Source organism: Phacochoerus africanus, chromosome 10, assembly GCF_016906955.1.
Source record: "Phacochoerus africanus isolate WHEZ1 chromosome 10, ROS_Pafr_v1, whole genome shotgun sequence".
Taxonomy (NCBI): Eukaryota; Metazoa; Chordata; class Mammalia; order Artiodactyla; family Suidae; genus Phacochoerus; species Phacochoerus africanus.
This window is the reverse complement of record NC_062553.1, coordinates 28888124-28906027: the sequence shown is the minus strand read 5'-3', so window position 1 is coordinate 28906027 and position 17904 is coordinate 28888124. Positions and strand designations below refer to the sequence as shown.

Below are 17904 nucleotides of genomic sequence, written 5' to 3'. Positions count from 1 at the left end.
CTCTTTAAGTTCACCTGTAAGCGTAACTGTAGGAACCAGAGCAAAAAATATATGTAAACATTGTTCTTTAGGGAAAGGTTATCTGGCTTTTCCAAGCCTCATTTCAGGAAACGCAAATTCTCTGAGATTAAAACCTATGCAGTTTGCATTTTGTTTATAATGCACTTTAGTCACATTAAAGCAAAATAGTCCATCATGGCTTCCATAAAATGCCCATTTGTCAGCCACTTGTCAAAAGTGGCACACAAGGCAGCTAGTCACCAAGTTGAAATGAAGTCTCAATTTTTAGTCAGCTTTCTAAACCTTGGCAGGGCTCTGGACTATTTTTATTTTGAAAATGGCCCTTCTAAGTGCATTGATGATGACGAGGAGTTCTGTCTCATGAGAGGGAAATACAAGCCATCACTCCAATTTTCTGACTAAGGCTGAGTAACTCCTCTCCACTGCAGTTTGGTTAATGGCCAGAGGCAAATGGAAAAATATGTGCTGAACAGCAAGCCTGATGGCCCCAAACACAATTTGGGAAGGTCGTTTCTCTTTATTTTTCCACTGAAAGGATTGCCAGGGGAAACTGAGCTGTTAGCTCATTGCTTCTTCATTACTCAAGGTATATAGGGCAGATCAGAACATTTGGAGACTAACACCAGGAATCTTAGAGTGGAGGGAAAACCAAATTAATGAGAAGGGATTTTCAAAGAAGCAGTTTACCAGTATGGATCTGCTTAGATTGAATTGATTTTCAAGGTTGTCGAAGCTCCCAAGTTTTGAGATGGGGCTGCAGTCTACAATGTGGCTTAGCTCCAGTTTCCTGTGCCTTACTGATTTAGAAAACACAGGAGAACATCGAAATCATTCACTACTCTGTAATAACCTATACGGGAAAAAAATCTGAAAAAGAATAGACGTGTATATGAATAACTGATTCCGTTAGCTGTTCACCTGAAACTTAACACAACAGTGTAAGTCAACTATACACTAAGGCGATTAAAAAAGAAAACATGGGAGGCAGAAAAAAGCTTGAGAAAGGAAAGTCTGGTGCAGTGGTGCTGAATTGAAGCATGCATCCATCTGAATCTGTTTGTTCAAACAATAATGCTGAGCCTCACCCTGGAGTTTCTGCTTCTCTAGGTCTGGAATGAGGCCAATTTGTATTTCAAAGCAGCTCCCAGTTGCTGCTGGTAGGAGACCACACTTGAAGGAGAAGTAAAGTTACAATCCGGCGGGGGCTGGGGTGGGGAGCATGGAAACTAGACTTTACTGAAATGATAAAAGGGACTGAATTTATTCTGGAGATAGAGGATGAAGAAGCTATCTACCTTACCAACATGAAGGACTGGGTCAGAAATTTACTTCCTGTCAGCATTAGGCAGAACTGGAGAAATTCTGAAGAATTAAGAATTGATCTTAAGGGGCAAGGATTTGTCTTGCTGTAAGTTGCCTTTATCAATTGTAAAGATAAATAAGGGAACTAATTAGCCACCAAAGTTAAATGATGGACTCTTCAAATGAGTGATCCAAAACAGAAATCTTTCATCGTGTTAGGTCAGAAGTACTAACTTTAAGACTTAGAGCTCATAAAATAAGTACATTTGAAAGAAGAAGAAGGAAAAAAAAAGATTTAAAAGCACTTTTGTTAATGAAGACTTTTGAATTAAAAAACAAAACAGTGAACAAGAATCTGGCATAAGGATTCATGTGGGCTGAATTCAGGTCTTTTCCTGCTGTGTTCATTCCCAGAGCCAGAGGACAGCCAGAGAGGCTAAAACAAGCAAGTCCCATTTAATGAAAGATGTGATGGGTTTTCTTGTGAGAAAAACTCTTATCTCAACTTTTCTTGAGGGGGGATGGGTGGGAAAATTACAAAGGCACAAATGTCTTATTGACCTTCCTCTGTGGCCGTCTGCCTTGTCTTAAATGCAGTTGAAGACACAAGCTGTCATTAAAGAAGATAGACACAGGATGGATTCCTTTCACAATTCAGGGCTGTACAATTTTCTCCATGACTTGTCTTGATTTCCTTTTTATCACATGATGAAAGACGTGAAATTTACTATGTTCCTCTTTTGGTCATGGCAGCCAGGAACCCCAGAGCTAAGTTTTCTGTTCGAGTCAGGCAGTTCCCTTTGAAATGCTTTTCTGATGCAGTTGTCTCTCCTCAACCCCTTATTTCTTAGCCAGTAACTTTTTTTGGTTTAATTTAAAACACTCCTTCTTGTAATATAAATTCTTGTCAAAGTCTCTTTTGGTATAGACATTGTTAAATAGAATGAATTTAAAAATATAATCCTATTTAGCCACAAATAAATCCCTGTAAAACCTATAAAAGTCTCTGTTTATAAAGATAAGGTTGACCCTCAGGCAGGATATTCTTCTTTGGGAGGCATAGCATTGTAGTAAAGATGGGCTTTGAAGCCTGTTCCTGCCCTATAGGCTATGGGATCCTAGATCTATTAATCTCCTGAGCCTCAGGTCTCTCCTCTGTAAAATGGCCTTAATACAGTAGCAAGTTCCAAAGATTTTTAGGAGGGCTCATTAGTGCTTTGAATAAAGTGCTCTGAACAGTGCCTGGACCACAGGAAATACGGAGTAAATGTTAGCTATGTCAATTAGAAACAGTGGGAAGGGGGTGGTGAGACCCACTCAGTCGTGAAGTTAAGTGGTACCATTTCTATCATAGGTTCACATTTCTGGCCAGCGATGGCTGCTCTGGTGTTAATCTGGATGGAATTTGAAAGATACACTTTCACCAAATGAGCGTTCATGATGAGAAACTTTTATGGCCAGGAAGTAGCCAATGCAGAACCCAGGGGCAGCAGACAGAGAGCAGCAGAAAGATGCAACACCGCAGAGAGAGGGAGGCTCTGTTCCCAAGGAAACAGGTTGCTAGGGGCAAGCATTTGGCAAAGGGCACCAGAGAAATACAATTACTTTGAACTGCGTCTAATGAAAATACTCTGTACTTAAGTGAACTTTAAGCAAGTGTGACGTGAACCTGAGAATGTTAATGAATTAGAAATAAAGGTTCTGAAATGGCTCTCACTCCAGCCTGGGCTACTTGATGGCAAAAACAATATGGTCACAGTAGACAGAGCGTGGGTGACACAGGAAATCTGGAGTTAAGCGGGATAGATTTTTTTTTTCTTTTTCTTTTTTAGGGCCACATCTGCAGCAGATGAAGTTCCCAGGCTAGTGGTCAGATCAGAGCTGCAGCAGCTGGCCTACACCACAGCCACAGCAATGCTGGATCCAAGCCACATCTGCCACGTATGCCACAGCTCCTGGCAACGCCAGATCCCTAATGCACTGAGTGGGGCCAGGGATCGAACCCACATCCTCATGGATACCAGCTGGGTTCATTTCCGCTGAGCCACAATGGGAACTCTGAGCAGGACAGATTATAATTCATATTTTTGGGAAAACAATTTGAAAACAAATGTCTCAGTCAGATGGATAGTGTATATGACTGTATAAAACTTGTATGCCAGCCAATTATAAACTGTTCTCATTTCATCATGTGTATGCATTTCTCAGTAATGATTTCTTTGTAAAGTTCTGAATCAAAGAACTGTTCTAAGCCCTGGTGAACAGATGTTTAGAGAGGCTGGACCCCATGGACAACTGGAGATGAGATCATGGTGTCCAGAGTGAGCAAAACAAGTTAAGAGTCTTCGTAGGACTAATGTAAAATGTTAAATAGGCCTGTCTTAATTGGGGTTCTCTGAAGAAACTTCGAGAACAGGGGATGTGTGTGTCTGCCTCTATTTTTAGGGATTGACTTACATGATTGTGGGGGCTGGCAAGTTGGAATTCGCAGGGTAGGCTAGTAGGCTGGAGACCCAGGAAAGCGTTGCCATTACAGTTTGAGTCTGAAGGCGTCTGCAGGCAGAACTCCTCCTCCCTTGGAGGGCTAGGTTTTCTTTGAAAGCCTTCAGCTGGTTGAAGCCCACCCGCATGATGAGGGTAATCTGCTTGACTCAGCCTGCTGATTTAAAAGTTAATCTCATCTAAAAATACCCTCATGGTGACATTTTGATTGGTGTTTGGCCAAATGTCTGGGCCCTGTAATCTAGTCAAGTTGACACATAAAATTAGCTATCACATAAAATTAGCTGTCAGGACTTTCCCTGAAATCTCAAGAATTTTCACTGGAACCCAAGCAATAGTCTATTGCAACACTGTAAAGAGGAGTTGCTAGATCTACCTGTGGGCTGACTGATCAAAAGGCGGTCACCTTGTTCCTGTGACCCTCATCCCTGTCACCCACCTCCAGTCTACGTGACAGAAGACTGAAGACTAGAAAGAGTCCCTGGAGGAAACTGGAGGAGAGTCAGCTGCTTTTTTTCCTCAACCTGAGCACTGCTGCCCCACCACTGCACCAAGAAAGGAGGGAAGGAGGAAGCTCGCTCTGTGGGAATTGGGAGACCACATTCTACTCCCTGACGGAGACCTGCCGAGCCAGAGAAGCCCATATATTCCTCCCCAGTGAACCCTTGAGACTTCTTGGGAGAACCTAAGATGTAGCCCCAGATGCTTTGAAAGATCTTCATACATGGAGACTAGTTCCCACTTCCTTCCTGGAGAACTGGAGAGGGGAAAACGTGGCAAGAGCTGCCTATGAAGGCAGAGTGGGCGCAGGGCAGCCTGTGCCTCCAGAGACAGGCAAGATAGGGCTAAGGATGTGTGAGTTTGCCAGTGACTAACTGGCATCGTGACAAACAGCAAGGCTCATCATCTTGATGAGACGTCACCCACTAGGGCTGTGTGCCAACATGGGGACCCCACCAGAGAGAGAAAATGAAGGAACTGGAGGGGGGCAGGAATCAGACACTATCGCTCATGTCGAGGAGGGTGGACGTCCCTTGAAGGCCACCTCACAGCAAGTTCTGCGAGGGCGCCAGCACGTGAACACCAGACATTGGCATGCAAAATGGCAGGCGTGGTTGGACATGTTTCTGAGAGTTGCCCTTTTTCTTCCATCCTTCATTGCCTTGGTTCATCTGAAGGCAGAAGCAGTATTTTGAGGGGCCACAACGCTGGGCGAGGGGTGAAGGAAGAACAAGGAAACAAGATGGCGGAACCCATCAGGCTCCCATCTCTATTCCAGACCCAAGAACCTGAACCCAGGAGAAGCGACACTTTAGACTGGGTGAAAAGTGGACAATATTTGATTAAGTTTTAATATTTGAAAGTGAGTCTTGCTGGCATCTGGCTGAGAGAGCTTCCAGGGTGGGGAAGGAATCCAGCCAAGCATGTTTGAAGGCAGTGATGTAAGAAAAATAAATGCTCTTTCCTTAGGAGTCCTTGATTGAATTGAGCTCTCATGTGCACTGGTCACAGACATTTAAAAAGACACAGCCCTGGCTGAGCTCGTATGTGTCACCACTGCCCTGACTGATCATTTACTTTGGAATGCTGTGTGACCTTTCACACGTCTGGGCACTGAATCTCTGTTAACCAAAGGCCAGGAGGAGGATGAGGTCAAGAATTAAGTTTAATTAGATCCCACTGGTTTGTTTTTGTTTTTATTGTCAGTATTCAAGGAGATGGAGCAAACAAGATATCTCTGAGATTTATATCAGAGTGTTCTGCCTATGGTTTTCTCTGGGGGTTTTATAGTATCTGGCCTTATGTTTAGGTCTTTAACCCATTTCGAGTTTATTTTTGTGTGTGGTGCTAGAGAATGAGAGAGACAAACACCATATGATATCACTTATGTGTGGAATCTAAAATATGGCACAAATGAACCTATCTAGAAAACAAACAGACTCACATCCATAGAGAACAGACTTGTGGATGCTGAGCAGGAGGGAATGGGATGGATGGGGAGTTTGGGGTGAGCAGATGCAAATGATTGCATTTAGAACAGATAAGCAATGAGACCCTACTATAAATACACAGTATCTCTTGGGATAGAACATGATGGAAGATAATATGAGAAAAAGAATGTATATATGTGTATTCTCAGGTCACTTTGCTGTATAGCAGGAATTGTCACAACATTGTGAATCAAATATATTTAAAAAAAAAAAGTTTATACCTTTAAAAGACTTTTTTTTTTTTTTAAAGAAAAGCTCCCAGTAGAGGAACAGGGGCCAATTTGTGCTGTGTGCCATGGAAAGCAGACAGAAAGTTCCCATGTGTGTGGTTGTGTCTCCACTGCAAATTAATTTATAATCTTCCTGCTCCTCTAGGGTTAGACTGACTTGTGGGTAATTGAAATAGAAAAAGGAGTTAGTGGAAGCTCCTGTGTGGGGCAGCAGGTTAAGGATGTGGTGTTACTACAGCTGTGGCAGAGGTTTACCATAGCTGTGGCATGGGTTTGATCCCTGGCCTGGGAACTTCCACATACAGTAGGTGCAGCCAAAAAAAAAAAAAAAATGATGGCAGGACACCAGTGCTATGGCTTCTATGTAGCCCCTATTTTCATTAAATGGAAGGAGTCTGCCCCTATTTTGGGAGTTTTGTCTTGGAGTATGTAGATGCCTATTTCTGCGGATCACTTTCCCCTGCTGTGCTGCACATTACACAAGACAACAGGTTGATTTTTTTCAGCCCGTATGAACCAATAACTCCATTACGTCCAGCTTCTGTTCTGGGCTATTCTGGTGTTAACTAATTTTACTACCTCCCCTGAAAAGCCCTGGTCTCCTTCTCCCACCCCTATTGAGACTTCTTGTTTAATCACGTGAGGTGAAAATAATGCAGATGAATACGTAAGGAAAAGACTGACAATGAAGGCTTTCAGAATGAAAACAGATGCTAAACAGATGACCAGTGCAGCGGCGGTGGCGAGATGATGCGCTTACTTTAGTGCCTAGGGTGGCTGTGTTAAGGGGTGGAAAACATCAGGCAAATGAGAGTGGCAAAGCCTTCCCTAGTCACCTCAAGGTGTCTCTTCCCCCACTTCATCTTTCTTCTTTCTTAGAAGCTGTCTGAAAAGAATACTACTCATATTTGGAAGGATGTTCTTTGCAATTGGAGGATCATTCATTTCACAATTCTTTACCAAAGTGAAGAATTCTTTGTCAAAGGTTAACCTTATACTCCCAGCCTGGGGACCAGGGGAATTGGACCAATTCAACCTGAGAAAGTTTTGACAGAAGAGATGGATGTTGGCTAAGAAGAAAACCGTAGAAAGAGTAGCAACTGATCCAGTCTCTGTTGCATCAGGAGCTGTGAAGAGAGCCAGCAGGAGGAAGGTTAGGAGCCAGAAACCCCAAATTCCAGCCAGCAGAGTGCTACTGCTGTGCAGAATTCAGCTTTCTAAGCATTTCGGGAAAAAACCTAAAATAGTGGGCCTTACTAAGAGTCAATAGAATCCATTAAGGGTCTGTGGGGGTATTTGCACCTGTTTTATATATATATGCAGGCTATGCCTGTGGAAATTCCTGGGCCAGAGATCGAACCCACGCCACAGTAGTGACAATGCCAGATCCTTAAACACTAGGTTGCTAGGGAACTCCCATTTCCCATCTTTAAAAATATGCCTGGACTATTTTCTGTGGAAATTTTCAAGTTTATTGAATAATTTTGAATTTTCTCCACTCTTCAGGATGATCAGGCATTTCTTAATGACAACACAGAGCCCAGGACAATAATGAAGGACCTTAATTAAAAAATCAAAACTACTGAAGTTCTCGTAGAACCTCTTCTAAAAATTAGCTTTGAGGGCCAATCGTTTCTCTTGTAAATTAGGTAGCGTAGATGGTTCTGACAGAGAAATGATAAAATGCCCAAGAGACTGGGGATTATTCATAGCATGACAGTTTTCTCTGAATCCCCTTTTATTTGATTATCATCAAGGTCAGGGTTTTTTTTGCAGATGTTGCTGGCTAGCGTAAAGTGGAGCCTTTGTTTTCTAAGAAAAAGGCCCAACATTCCTGGCTTGGCCTCATTGACTGCTGCTTCCCACTTGCTGAGGCTCAGTGGGTCGGAGCCAGAGCATTCCGACAGGAGAACCAAAAGACAGCGGCTCTGGGTCTGCCGGCCACTGGACGGTGGCCGGGGATGATTTTATGTGAGGTTGAGATTGGGGTCAGCATTCCGCAGTGGCCACAGTGTTCACAGACATCCCAGTGTGAATGAGAAAGTCCCTCCGTGCTTGGAAATTCTCCGAGATGGAGACTAGGTCCTAAAGTTTCTAAGAAGACTCAAGGGTCAGATAATTTGCAAATTCTCTGAGAGGGAGACTAGTTCTGCAGTTTTAGGAGACTCTAAGAAGGTCAGACAACCCGCATCAGTGGACGTGATGGTGAGGTCAATAAATGGCCAACTGCAGGGTCTGACTTCACTCCCAGAGGTGATTACTGAGTACTCCTCCTCCGAGGGCAGAGCACCACAGGAGCAATGAGCTGAATTCAGCTGAGCTGAATGGAGATTACCCCTCCCACCCCCTTCAGGGAGGTCCAGGGCTGGTGCCTCCCTGCCCACTTCTCACCGAGAATCCTGGATCAACTAACTGTAATCCCAGACATTCTTACATCATCTCCATCAATGGTTCTCAATGTGGGGGGGAGGAAGGGGGTGGATTCTACTCCCAGGACACAATTTCGGTTGTCATAACCTGGGGGTGGTGGTGGAAGGCTTGCTGCTGGTACTTGATGGGTAGAGAGAGGCACTGCTGCCAAGCATCCTGCAACAGATGCTCCGCCTAAAATGGCCATAGAGCTGAGGTTCACAAATTCTGATCCCTATGTCTGGTTACAGTTGTTTAATGATCATGTTTTATTATCTGTGCTTTAGTCTTTAGTTTTAATGGAAGCTAATTAGACTCACAAGCATGTGAAAAACAGGACTCTGGGCTCCCAATGGAGTCACGTGTGCTAAGCCCCACCAAACTGAGACAACTGAATTACAGGGTCTCTCAGAAACAGGGGCTTAAACCAGTCAATGGGGAATTGCCTGATCGGCACCAGTTAGGTGACCTGCGAAAATGACCTTGCAATAACCAACCTCCTAGTATTTTTGCTTCGTATAACTTCCTTGTTCCTCTTCCTTTCTAGGAAAGTCTTCCATTTTGTCCAGCTCCTCCTTTCTATTGGTCAGATCAGATGCTCCCCAATTTGAACTGATTTTTGCCTAAATTCTTAAAAACTTTAATATGCCTCTGTTTATCTTTTGACAGGCATATGGGTTTAAGAGGTGGTTTTTACTGCTCTGTATTCACATTTTAGTTCATCAAATGAAGATGTTTAAGCTGATGAAGATAGGTACAGAATATAATGATTCTTAAACCTCTCAAATTTGGTGAGGTGAGGCCATGTGTGACAGCCCAGGACCACATTTGAACAGGAGGGAGAACTTCTGGGGCGGGGGGTGGGGTGGGGGCGCGGGGCGGGCAGTGCCACTGTGTTGAGGTCTCTATGCTTTAGCTTCTTCCTCTGGATGATGAGGAAGATGTGCTCTCTGAGTTCGTTTGGGGCACTGATACTCTACGAATAAAAAACTTAAGGGAGTTCCTGTTGTGGCTCAGCAGGTTAAGAACCCAACTAGTATCCATGAGGATGCAGCTTTGATCCTTGGCCTCACTCAAGGATCTGGCATTGCTGTGAGCTGTGGTATAGGTCATAGAAGTGGCTTGGATCCCATGTGGCTGTGGTGTAGGCAGGCAGCTACAGCTCTGATTCAACCCTAGCTTGGGAACTTCCATGTGCTGTGGGCGAAGCCCTAAAAAAACCCCCGCAAAACAAACTCCTCATACTGGAAACTCATATACCTAGTTCCCTTCTTGCTAGGTCTTCATCAGATATTTCTCTTTCCTCCTCTCCCACCTATCGAAACACTTTCCCTGATTTCTACTTTGCTATTACAAAAGTATTTTTTACTTTAATTTAAAATGATTATTCACTTTTTAAAACTTTTTTTCTTTTTATAGTCATACCTATGGCATATGTAAATTCCCAGGCTAGGGGTCGAATCAGAGCCACAGCTCCCGGCCTACACCACAGCCACAGCAACGCCAGATGTGAGCCGCATCTGCAACCTACGCCGCAGCTCATGGAAATGCCGGATCCTTAACCCACTGAGCAGGGCCACGGATTGAACCCATGTCCTCATGGATACTGTTTGGATTCATTACTGCTGAGCCACAATGGGAACTCCTGTTTATTAACTCAATCATCTTAAAGCCTCCCTTGACCCCAGCACACTCACTGCTCCATCCAGTACTTACATATTACCTGATTAGCTGGCTCTGGGCACTTTGACATATAATGAATGTGTTCTTGGTATATTCTAATGCTATTTCTTCTGTCCCTTTAATCCTAAAATCCATGCATGTATCTTCTGTCTGTAGGCCACAGAATTCTGGAATACGAGCACCTCTGCTCACTATCCTTCATGGAGTGTGGAGGTTTTGATGGACAGTCACAAGTGCTTTCCTATCTATTAGTAGGAGATGAGGCATCACCAACACACAGTCTCTGAGAAAATAATAGCGGAAGGTGAAACCATCTTACATTCATGCATGTCAGTGGCAAATTCCCTCAATGTTGTGAAAACCAAAAAAAAAAAGTGATGGAGGTTATACTGGCACATCAAATTGAATTTGAATTAACTCTGTGAATGAAAATTTAATAGCTAAACTCCACATATGTATTGAAATATAAACATCAAGTTATAAATTGGAAAAAAGATAGTCATCATATATTCTCCATTCTATCTCCCCCTCCCTTCTAAGAGCATTCAAAAAAAAAAAAAAAAAAAAAAAGGAGTTCCCGTCGTGGCGCAGTGGTTAACGAATCTGACTAGGAACCATGAGGTTGCAGGTTCGGTCCCTGCCCTTGCTCAGTGGGTTAACGATCTGGCGTTGCCGTGAGCTGTGGTGTAGGTTGCAGACGTGGCTCAGATCCTGCGTTGCTGTGGCTCTGGCGTAGGCTGGTGGCTACGGCTCCAATTAGACCCCTAGCCTGGGAACCTCCATATGCCGCGGGAGAGGCCCAAGAAATAGCAAAAAGCCAAAAAGCCAAAAAAAAAAAAAAAATTCCTGAACTTCTGATAGGTTCCAAAATATCTATGAAGTTCCTTCAGGAAACTTTTCTACTGGTTACCAGTATGACTTTTGGCAAATCACTAAAACACAGTTCTCTCATATACAAAACTGATTTTTGATGGACCTCAGGTGGTAAATCTCAATCTTGGCTGCAGAGAGAATCACCTGATCAGAGTTAAAACAAAACAAAACAAAAAAAAACTCTGATGCCCGGGTGACATCTCAGACCAGATAAATAAAAATCTCTGGAATTGGGACAAAGCAACAGTATTTTTTAGTTGTAGTAATTCCAGTATTCAGCCCAAGTTAAGCCCAGAGTTCACCCCTAACTTAAAACAAATCAAATTGCCTAAACCAGTGACTTTCTGAATGTTTTAAAAATAGCCACTGTCAGAAAGAGCAGTTCATAATGTGCCTAAGTACACATGGATATGTTTTAATATTTCAATAAAATTTTGTGAAATGTGTTAAATGTTATAAAACAGTTCTCATTGCTGATACTTGATACTTGATTTTATTGTAAAAAAAAAAAAAAATTTAAGACCTAAAGGTTGGCCACTAGATGGAGCCCTCGTATTTAAAGAATGGAAAGCACTGCCTGATCCCGAACTCCCAAAGGAAAAATAAACATGCTTATGATTTAATATTAATTTTACATCTGGCCAAAAAAATTATAGGAAAAGGAGCATAGCTGTTGAAAAGCTAATAGTTACATTAACAGTAACTAACAGCAAAGGAAAGGTAGACCCCATGCTCTACTCTGACTCCTTCGCCACCACCCCCATTGGAAAGGTCCGTATTCTAGCCTTTCCCAGATGAAGAAACTGAGCACCAGAAAGGTGAAATATCATGACCAGCTCTTGACAGATGGCAGCTCTGGTTGCTGTGGAGTCAGCGGAGGGCAGATAAAGGTCTGAAACCTAGTCACAGAGGTACAAAGAGATAGAAGCAGAATTTAAGTCCAATTGTGTTTGCCTTTTGCTTCTAACTATGACAAAACATAAGAAATCTGTAACATTAATACATAGATTAGGGAGTTCCTATTGGGGCACAGCAGAAATGAATCCGACTAGTATCCATGAGGATGTGGGTTCGATCCTTGCCCTCGCTCAGTGGGTTGGGGATCCAGTGTTGGTGTGAGCTGTGGTGTAGGTTGTAGATGCAGCTCGGATCTGGCGTTGCTGTGGCTGTGCAGCTACAGCTCCGATTGGACCCCTAGCCTGGGAACCTCCATATGCTGCCAGTGCAGCCCTAAAAAAACAAAGACAAAAAACCAAGAGAGTGGGAACAAACAGCACCGCAGGGGAAGGACAAGGCTTCCTGGGCCGAGGAATAAATTCTGGTTTTCCTCAAAGTGCGGGGGTTCCACTGAGGGTTTTCGACAGGGGCAGGACTTGGATTTTGGCACAGCCCCTCCTTCACTTCACTGCCCTCTTAGAGCAACGTCGTTCCCCCAGAAAGGCCTGTCCTGATTCTCCGTGAGAACATTCCTGTCCGCCACCGTTCCCGGGTTTTCCTTTCTCACCAGCTTTTGGCCTTGGCAGACATGATGTTAAATATCTTTTAATTTATTTAACCTGTCTTTCCTCAACTAGAGGTAGAGTCCATAATGTGAGTGGAAAAGTCAACAACTCCTACTGGGGGTGGGAGTTACTGTGTACAGAGGGTCATTGGGGATGATGAAAAAGGTTTGGCAACAGCTGGTGGGGATGGTTGCACAACCTTGTGATTGAACTTAATGCCATAGAATTGTATGGTGGTTGAAATGGCAGATTTTATATATACTTTATCATAAAAAATCAGTCATTTTTATAAATAGCAGTAACTTGAAATTCAAAACTGAAAAATGACTTGGGAAATGTCACTGTCACTTATGAAGTGTTTTTTTTAATGTACCAAGCACGCACTTACATCTATTCATTAAGTGGGTCCTTCCAGCAACCCCATAAAGTAGACACTATTATTGTTCCCATTTTATAGATGAGGAAGCTGAGACACAGACTGGTTAAGCCATTTGCTCAAGGTCACTCAGTAAGTAGAGGTAAGATTTGTACCTGGATAAACTGCCGTTAACTCACTATTGCTGTATATAACACCTAACGTAGAGCTTGGCACATAATCACTTAAATATTTGTTACAAGAATATTTCAAAATGATCACTTTGGGAGTTCTCTTGTGGTGCATCAGATTAAGTTACCAGCATTGTCACTGCAGTAGGTTCAGGTCATTGCTGTGGTGTAGATTGGATCCCTGGCCCAGGAACTTCCACATGCTGCAGGTGTGGCCAAAAAAAATGATGGGTTTGGCTGCTGGGTGGAAAGCAGACTGGAGGGGTGAGAGGAGCATTGGGGAGCAGCAGTAAGGCTGCTGTAAGAGATGAAAGATGTGAAGGTTGTGGCAGTGCAGATGAGCAGATGGTCTTAAGTACATGTTACAGTAGAGACAGCAGGATCTGCTAATGGATCTAATTGGAGGAATGAAAGATGAAGCTTAGATCTAAGACTGCACCATCCAATATGGTAGCCCCTAGTCATATGCTGCTACTGAGCGTTTGAAATGAGTGAGACATGGGATGTGCTGCTGAGTGTATAATGCATTCTGGATTCCAAAGACTTAGCACACATAGTAAACTATCTTATGAATAACATTGATGCAGAAATGGCAATATTTTTGATATATTGGGTTAAGTACAATATATTATTAATAAACGCAATATACAGGCATATCTTGCAAATATTGCAGGTTCAGTTCCAGACCACCATAACAAAGCAAATAGCACAGTAAAGCAAGTCACACAAATTTTTGGGTTTCTCATTTTATGTAAAATCTATATTTACATAACACTGTAATCTACTAAGTGCAATAGCATTATGTCTAAATAATGTACATACCTGAATTAAAAAATACTTTATTGCTAAAAAATGCTAACTATTATCTGACAGCATTGTCACAAACCTTCACTTTGTAAGAACAAACAAAATGCACTATGTGGAAGTGCACAAAAGCAAAGAACAATAACATGAGGTGTGCATGTATTAATTGCAGGGAGTTCTCTTTTGGTGCAGCAGGTTAAGGATCTGGAGTTGTTACTACAATGGCTTGGGTCACTGCTGAGGTGCAGTTTCAATCACTGGCATGGGAGCTTCCAAATCCTGTGGGCACGTCCAAAAAAATCTTATTTATTTATTTACTCTGCACCCACGACACACAAATTCCAGGGCCAAGGATCGAACCTGAGCCACAGCAGGGATAACATTGAATTCTTAACCAATAGGCCACCAGGGAACTCCACATTAACTGTCTTTTAAAATGTGACTACTAGAAAATGTAAAATGATGTAGGTGGTTCACAGTGTATTTCTGTTGGAGGTGTTGATTGAGGATAGTGTCCTGGTTTCTCGCTTGAACAGTGCAAGTCATGGTGGTGCATTTACTGAACTGGAAAAAGGGGAGAGAGGGAGATTTAAGGATGAAAATAAAAATTACGCTCTGGACGCATAGGTTTGCAATGTATGTGAGAGATCCAGCTGGAGATGGGGAGCCTGAAGCTTGAATCAAGGTCACAGCTGGCTCTGCACATGTGGGCACCATCAGCCTGCAGATGATGCCAAAGACCCTTTCTGGAGAGTCTGTATGTAGGAAGAACCCAGGACTGAGACCTGACATACCAACAGTTAGGGGTTGGGTAGAAATGGGCAGCCAGATGTTGCTGAGATGAGGCTACATTTCTACATTCAATTTTCTAGGCAATAAACTGCCTGTAAATTCATTATGGTTTCATGCCAATGTTCTTTTCGGAATTCCTCTTTTTTTTTTTTTTTTTGGTGAATGGCAATTTATTTCAATACACACTTAGGATTGCTTTTATTTTTAGATGACATGAGTACGGGTTAGCTGCAGAAATCCCAGGAAAGCTTCCTCTATATAGACATAACAAAACTCACTTTGATGAACAAGTGCTATGGATAAATCTCACCAAATCCCTGAATATCCAGCATCAAGGGAAGAAGTAATGCCCCTTGAGATCTCAAGTGACGGCTTCTTTATGGCAACCGCCTTGGTAGGGTGATGTGTTCTCTGAGAGGGACATGTTTTTAGAGATTTTTAAGAACCTCATTTCATCTCCCAATGAAGTACTTCTCTAGAGAACTCCATCTTTGCCACAGTGAATGGTCACATAGTTAAAAGCCCCAACTCTATGGTCGGGTCCATGAGTTAATTAATGTACTTAGTGGAGTTCTCTGTCTACAGTGAGCACTCAGTAACTGTTATTACTGTTGTTCTCGTTTTATTACTAAGACCAGACACCCCCTGCATCGCCATTCAGCAGAAACTGAACTCTGAATTCTGATCTTTTCCAGGACTAGATAACACACTCTTGTGAGGCACAGCAGGGCAAAGAGTTGGGGGTGGGTGGGGGTGGGGTGTCATCTGGATACGTACAGCCATTCTCACCCAGGCAACCACTGCGTTTCACTCTCAGTGCAGCATTCCATACAAGAGCTAGTCGACACTTCCTTATAAAATAGGTTCGTGTTAGATAATTTTGCCCACTGTAGATTAAGCATTCTGAGCATGTTAAACTAGGCTGGGCTAAGTTACGACGTCTCATGTTGGGTAAGTTAAGTGTATTAAATGTATGTTTGACTTAGGATATTTTCAACTTACAATGGGTTTATCCTAAGTTGAGATGATATTATACAGATGGTATTATACACATTGTACATCACATCATGTATCAGACATACGTGTTTCCTGCCCTGGTTCTGAAGATAAAGCATATGCATTCCTGCTGGATGTGTTGTTCTGCTTGGGGTTAAGGTGGAACTTTGTGCTCCTGGTGTTGTCATGTGGAGGGACGCCCATTAGAGCAACACTTTCCATTTCCACCCTCCTCCTGTCCCTCCTCTCCAGGGCTGAGGAATGGTTTTGGAGGCTTTGGGAGATGGAGCCAGGCATCCCTTTCTGGAATCCACCGATGGGCAGAGAGGATGTGTTCAGCTCTCCCCTCTGAGCCAGCAAGTTGAATATGGGCAGGTCCCCGTCGGGGAGCCTGGGACTGTCTGGCTGTGGGTAGGGAGTAATGATTGTGAAATCGGACACACAGGTACCTGGGAATTTCCAACAGCTAAATTCACAGACAAGTTTTTTAATTGCTGCCTGACTCTAGGGTGTATCTCAGTGGGTTCAGAATTTAAGCGTGGGTAAGAGCAGTGTTACTTACTTTTCTTAAATTCCAGAGGTCCAGTGCATTCAGCTGGGAACTTTGAGACCAAGAGTAGAGAGGGTTTTAGCGGGGCCGAGTCATGTGGCTTTGGGCCTCTGGGATCAGCAGGGAGGGGTCGTGTGTTTTAATCTCGGTAGTTGACAAGTGTCTATATTGTGCCCTGCAGCTGTGGGTTTTTATTATTATTATTTTTATAACCATTGGCTTTTAAAAATTTTTTTTTTCCTGCACCCAAGGCATAAAGAAGCTAGGGATCTAGTGCTGAGCAAAAGGCATCATGTGGAATTCCTACTCTGGCTTAGGGTGGCTTTATTTACAAGTAAGTGGCTGCTTCTCAAAGGGTAAGAAAATGTTTATATGCAGGCAGGACTGCCATTGCCAGCCTTAGAAAGCAGTCATAATGGAGGCCAAGATGGAGAAAGTGTTCATTTGGGTTCAGGCCTGTTAGATAGTCAGGAGCTGAGTGACTTTTTGCGTTGGCCAGAGCTTGAAAGAGCACTCATAGCTGAGCTCCGTGTGTACTGTGGACACTGGAAGGTTCTAGCTTTAAATTATTAGAGCTCAGCCTAGGGAGGCAGCATTATTCTGGCTGCCTCAGAATCCACGAACTACATTTGGGCTCCAAAGAGGGAATTAATATGGTTAACCTCTTGTAATTATGTGCTTGCCCAACACTCTCAAGAGTCGCCTCTGAAAGGCAGTATGTTCAGAATAAGTAAATAGAACCTGCCATCTTTTTGGGTTGAAGGAGAAAACAACTCAATAAAATTCTCACAAACCCAAAGGCCTGTCACAAGAAATTGGGGAATGAAGAACTCAAGTGTTTTGAAAAGTGTGTTTCAGTGACAATCATATCAGGAGCAGTGGAAGACTGAAAACAAGAGAAATCAACTGATTAAAAGCTGAAGGAAAGGAAGATTTCCGTGAGGGAGAGGCTGACATCTTAGAAGACAGGCTAAATAGATATGAAATGTTTGAAGGCCAGAAAAGGCAGTTGGGAAACATACGGAGACCTGTCTAAGCCTGTCTGCTCCTATTAAGGAGAGACCTTTAAGTTGCTGTTAGATCAGAATGAGTGACTTGAGCCTAAGAAATAAAATAGGACGAAAAACCACCTGAAATTGCTCCCTGAGAAGGCTCGAGAATCCAGAAAACACTTGCAAACACCTTGAAAACTCAGAGTCCCCAGTAAGAGCCACTGAGAACCCACATCCTGATGACTAAGTGTAGAAAGAAATTACCTATGTGGACAGATTTCATATGGAAATATGGAAGAAAGTGGCAAAGAATCTCTGGGTGAGTTTTCAGGTGATAGAGCCCCTGGAGGAGGCAAGCAGGTGTTCCCCGAGGGACTTGCTCGGGGAAGCTGATGAGATGAAAACTTGATGATGGAGAAGCTGAGGCAGACTGCATACAAACAGGGAGAATATATAATGGAGAAAGTCCAGGTTTAGGCCCCATCCCGATCTCATGGGAGAATAGCATCCAGATGAATTCTCCAATGTAGGGAGGGGCAGAGGCATGATTTGCTTGAAAAGTAGACATCTCCAGCATTTAAAGAATTCATAATGTCATATTTGTCACCATAGGAGACCCACAGGATGCGATCTAGAGAGATAGCTTAGAAAATCAATTGGTTCATCTATAAATCAAAGGGAAAGAAGGCCCTCGAAGTCAGTAAATGGGAC

At 43.1% G+C, this 17904-nt stretch overlaps 1 protein-coding gene across 1 annotated transcript in view; it reads right to left on the bottom strand.

Annotated features, from left to right (window-relative positions):
- Positions 1–17677, bottom strand: part of LOC125137379 (NACHT and WD repeat domain-containing protein 2) — a 63332-nt gene extending 45655 nt beyond the window's left edge. The window contains exons 1-3 of the mRNA XM_047798092.1: positions 17458–17677; positions 15738–16100; positions 14476–14618 (exon numbers count right to left, since the gene is read on the bottom strand). Of these exons, the coding sequence (XP_047654048.1) occupies positions 14476–14618; positions 15738–16100; positions 17458–17677 (726 nt within the window). The remainder of the gene's footprint in view (positions 1–14475; positions 14619–15737; positions 16101–17457) is intronic.
- Between the last annotated feature and the right edge of the window lie 227 nt (positions 17678–17904).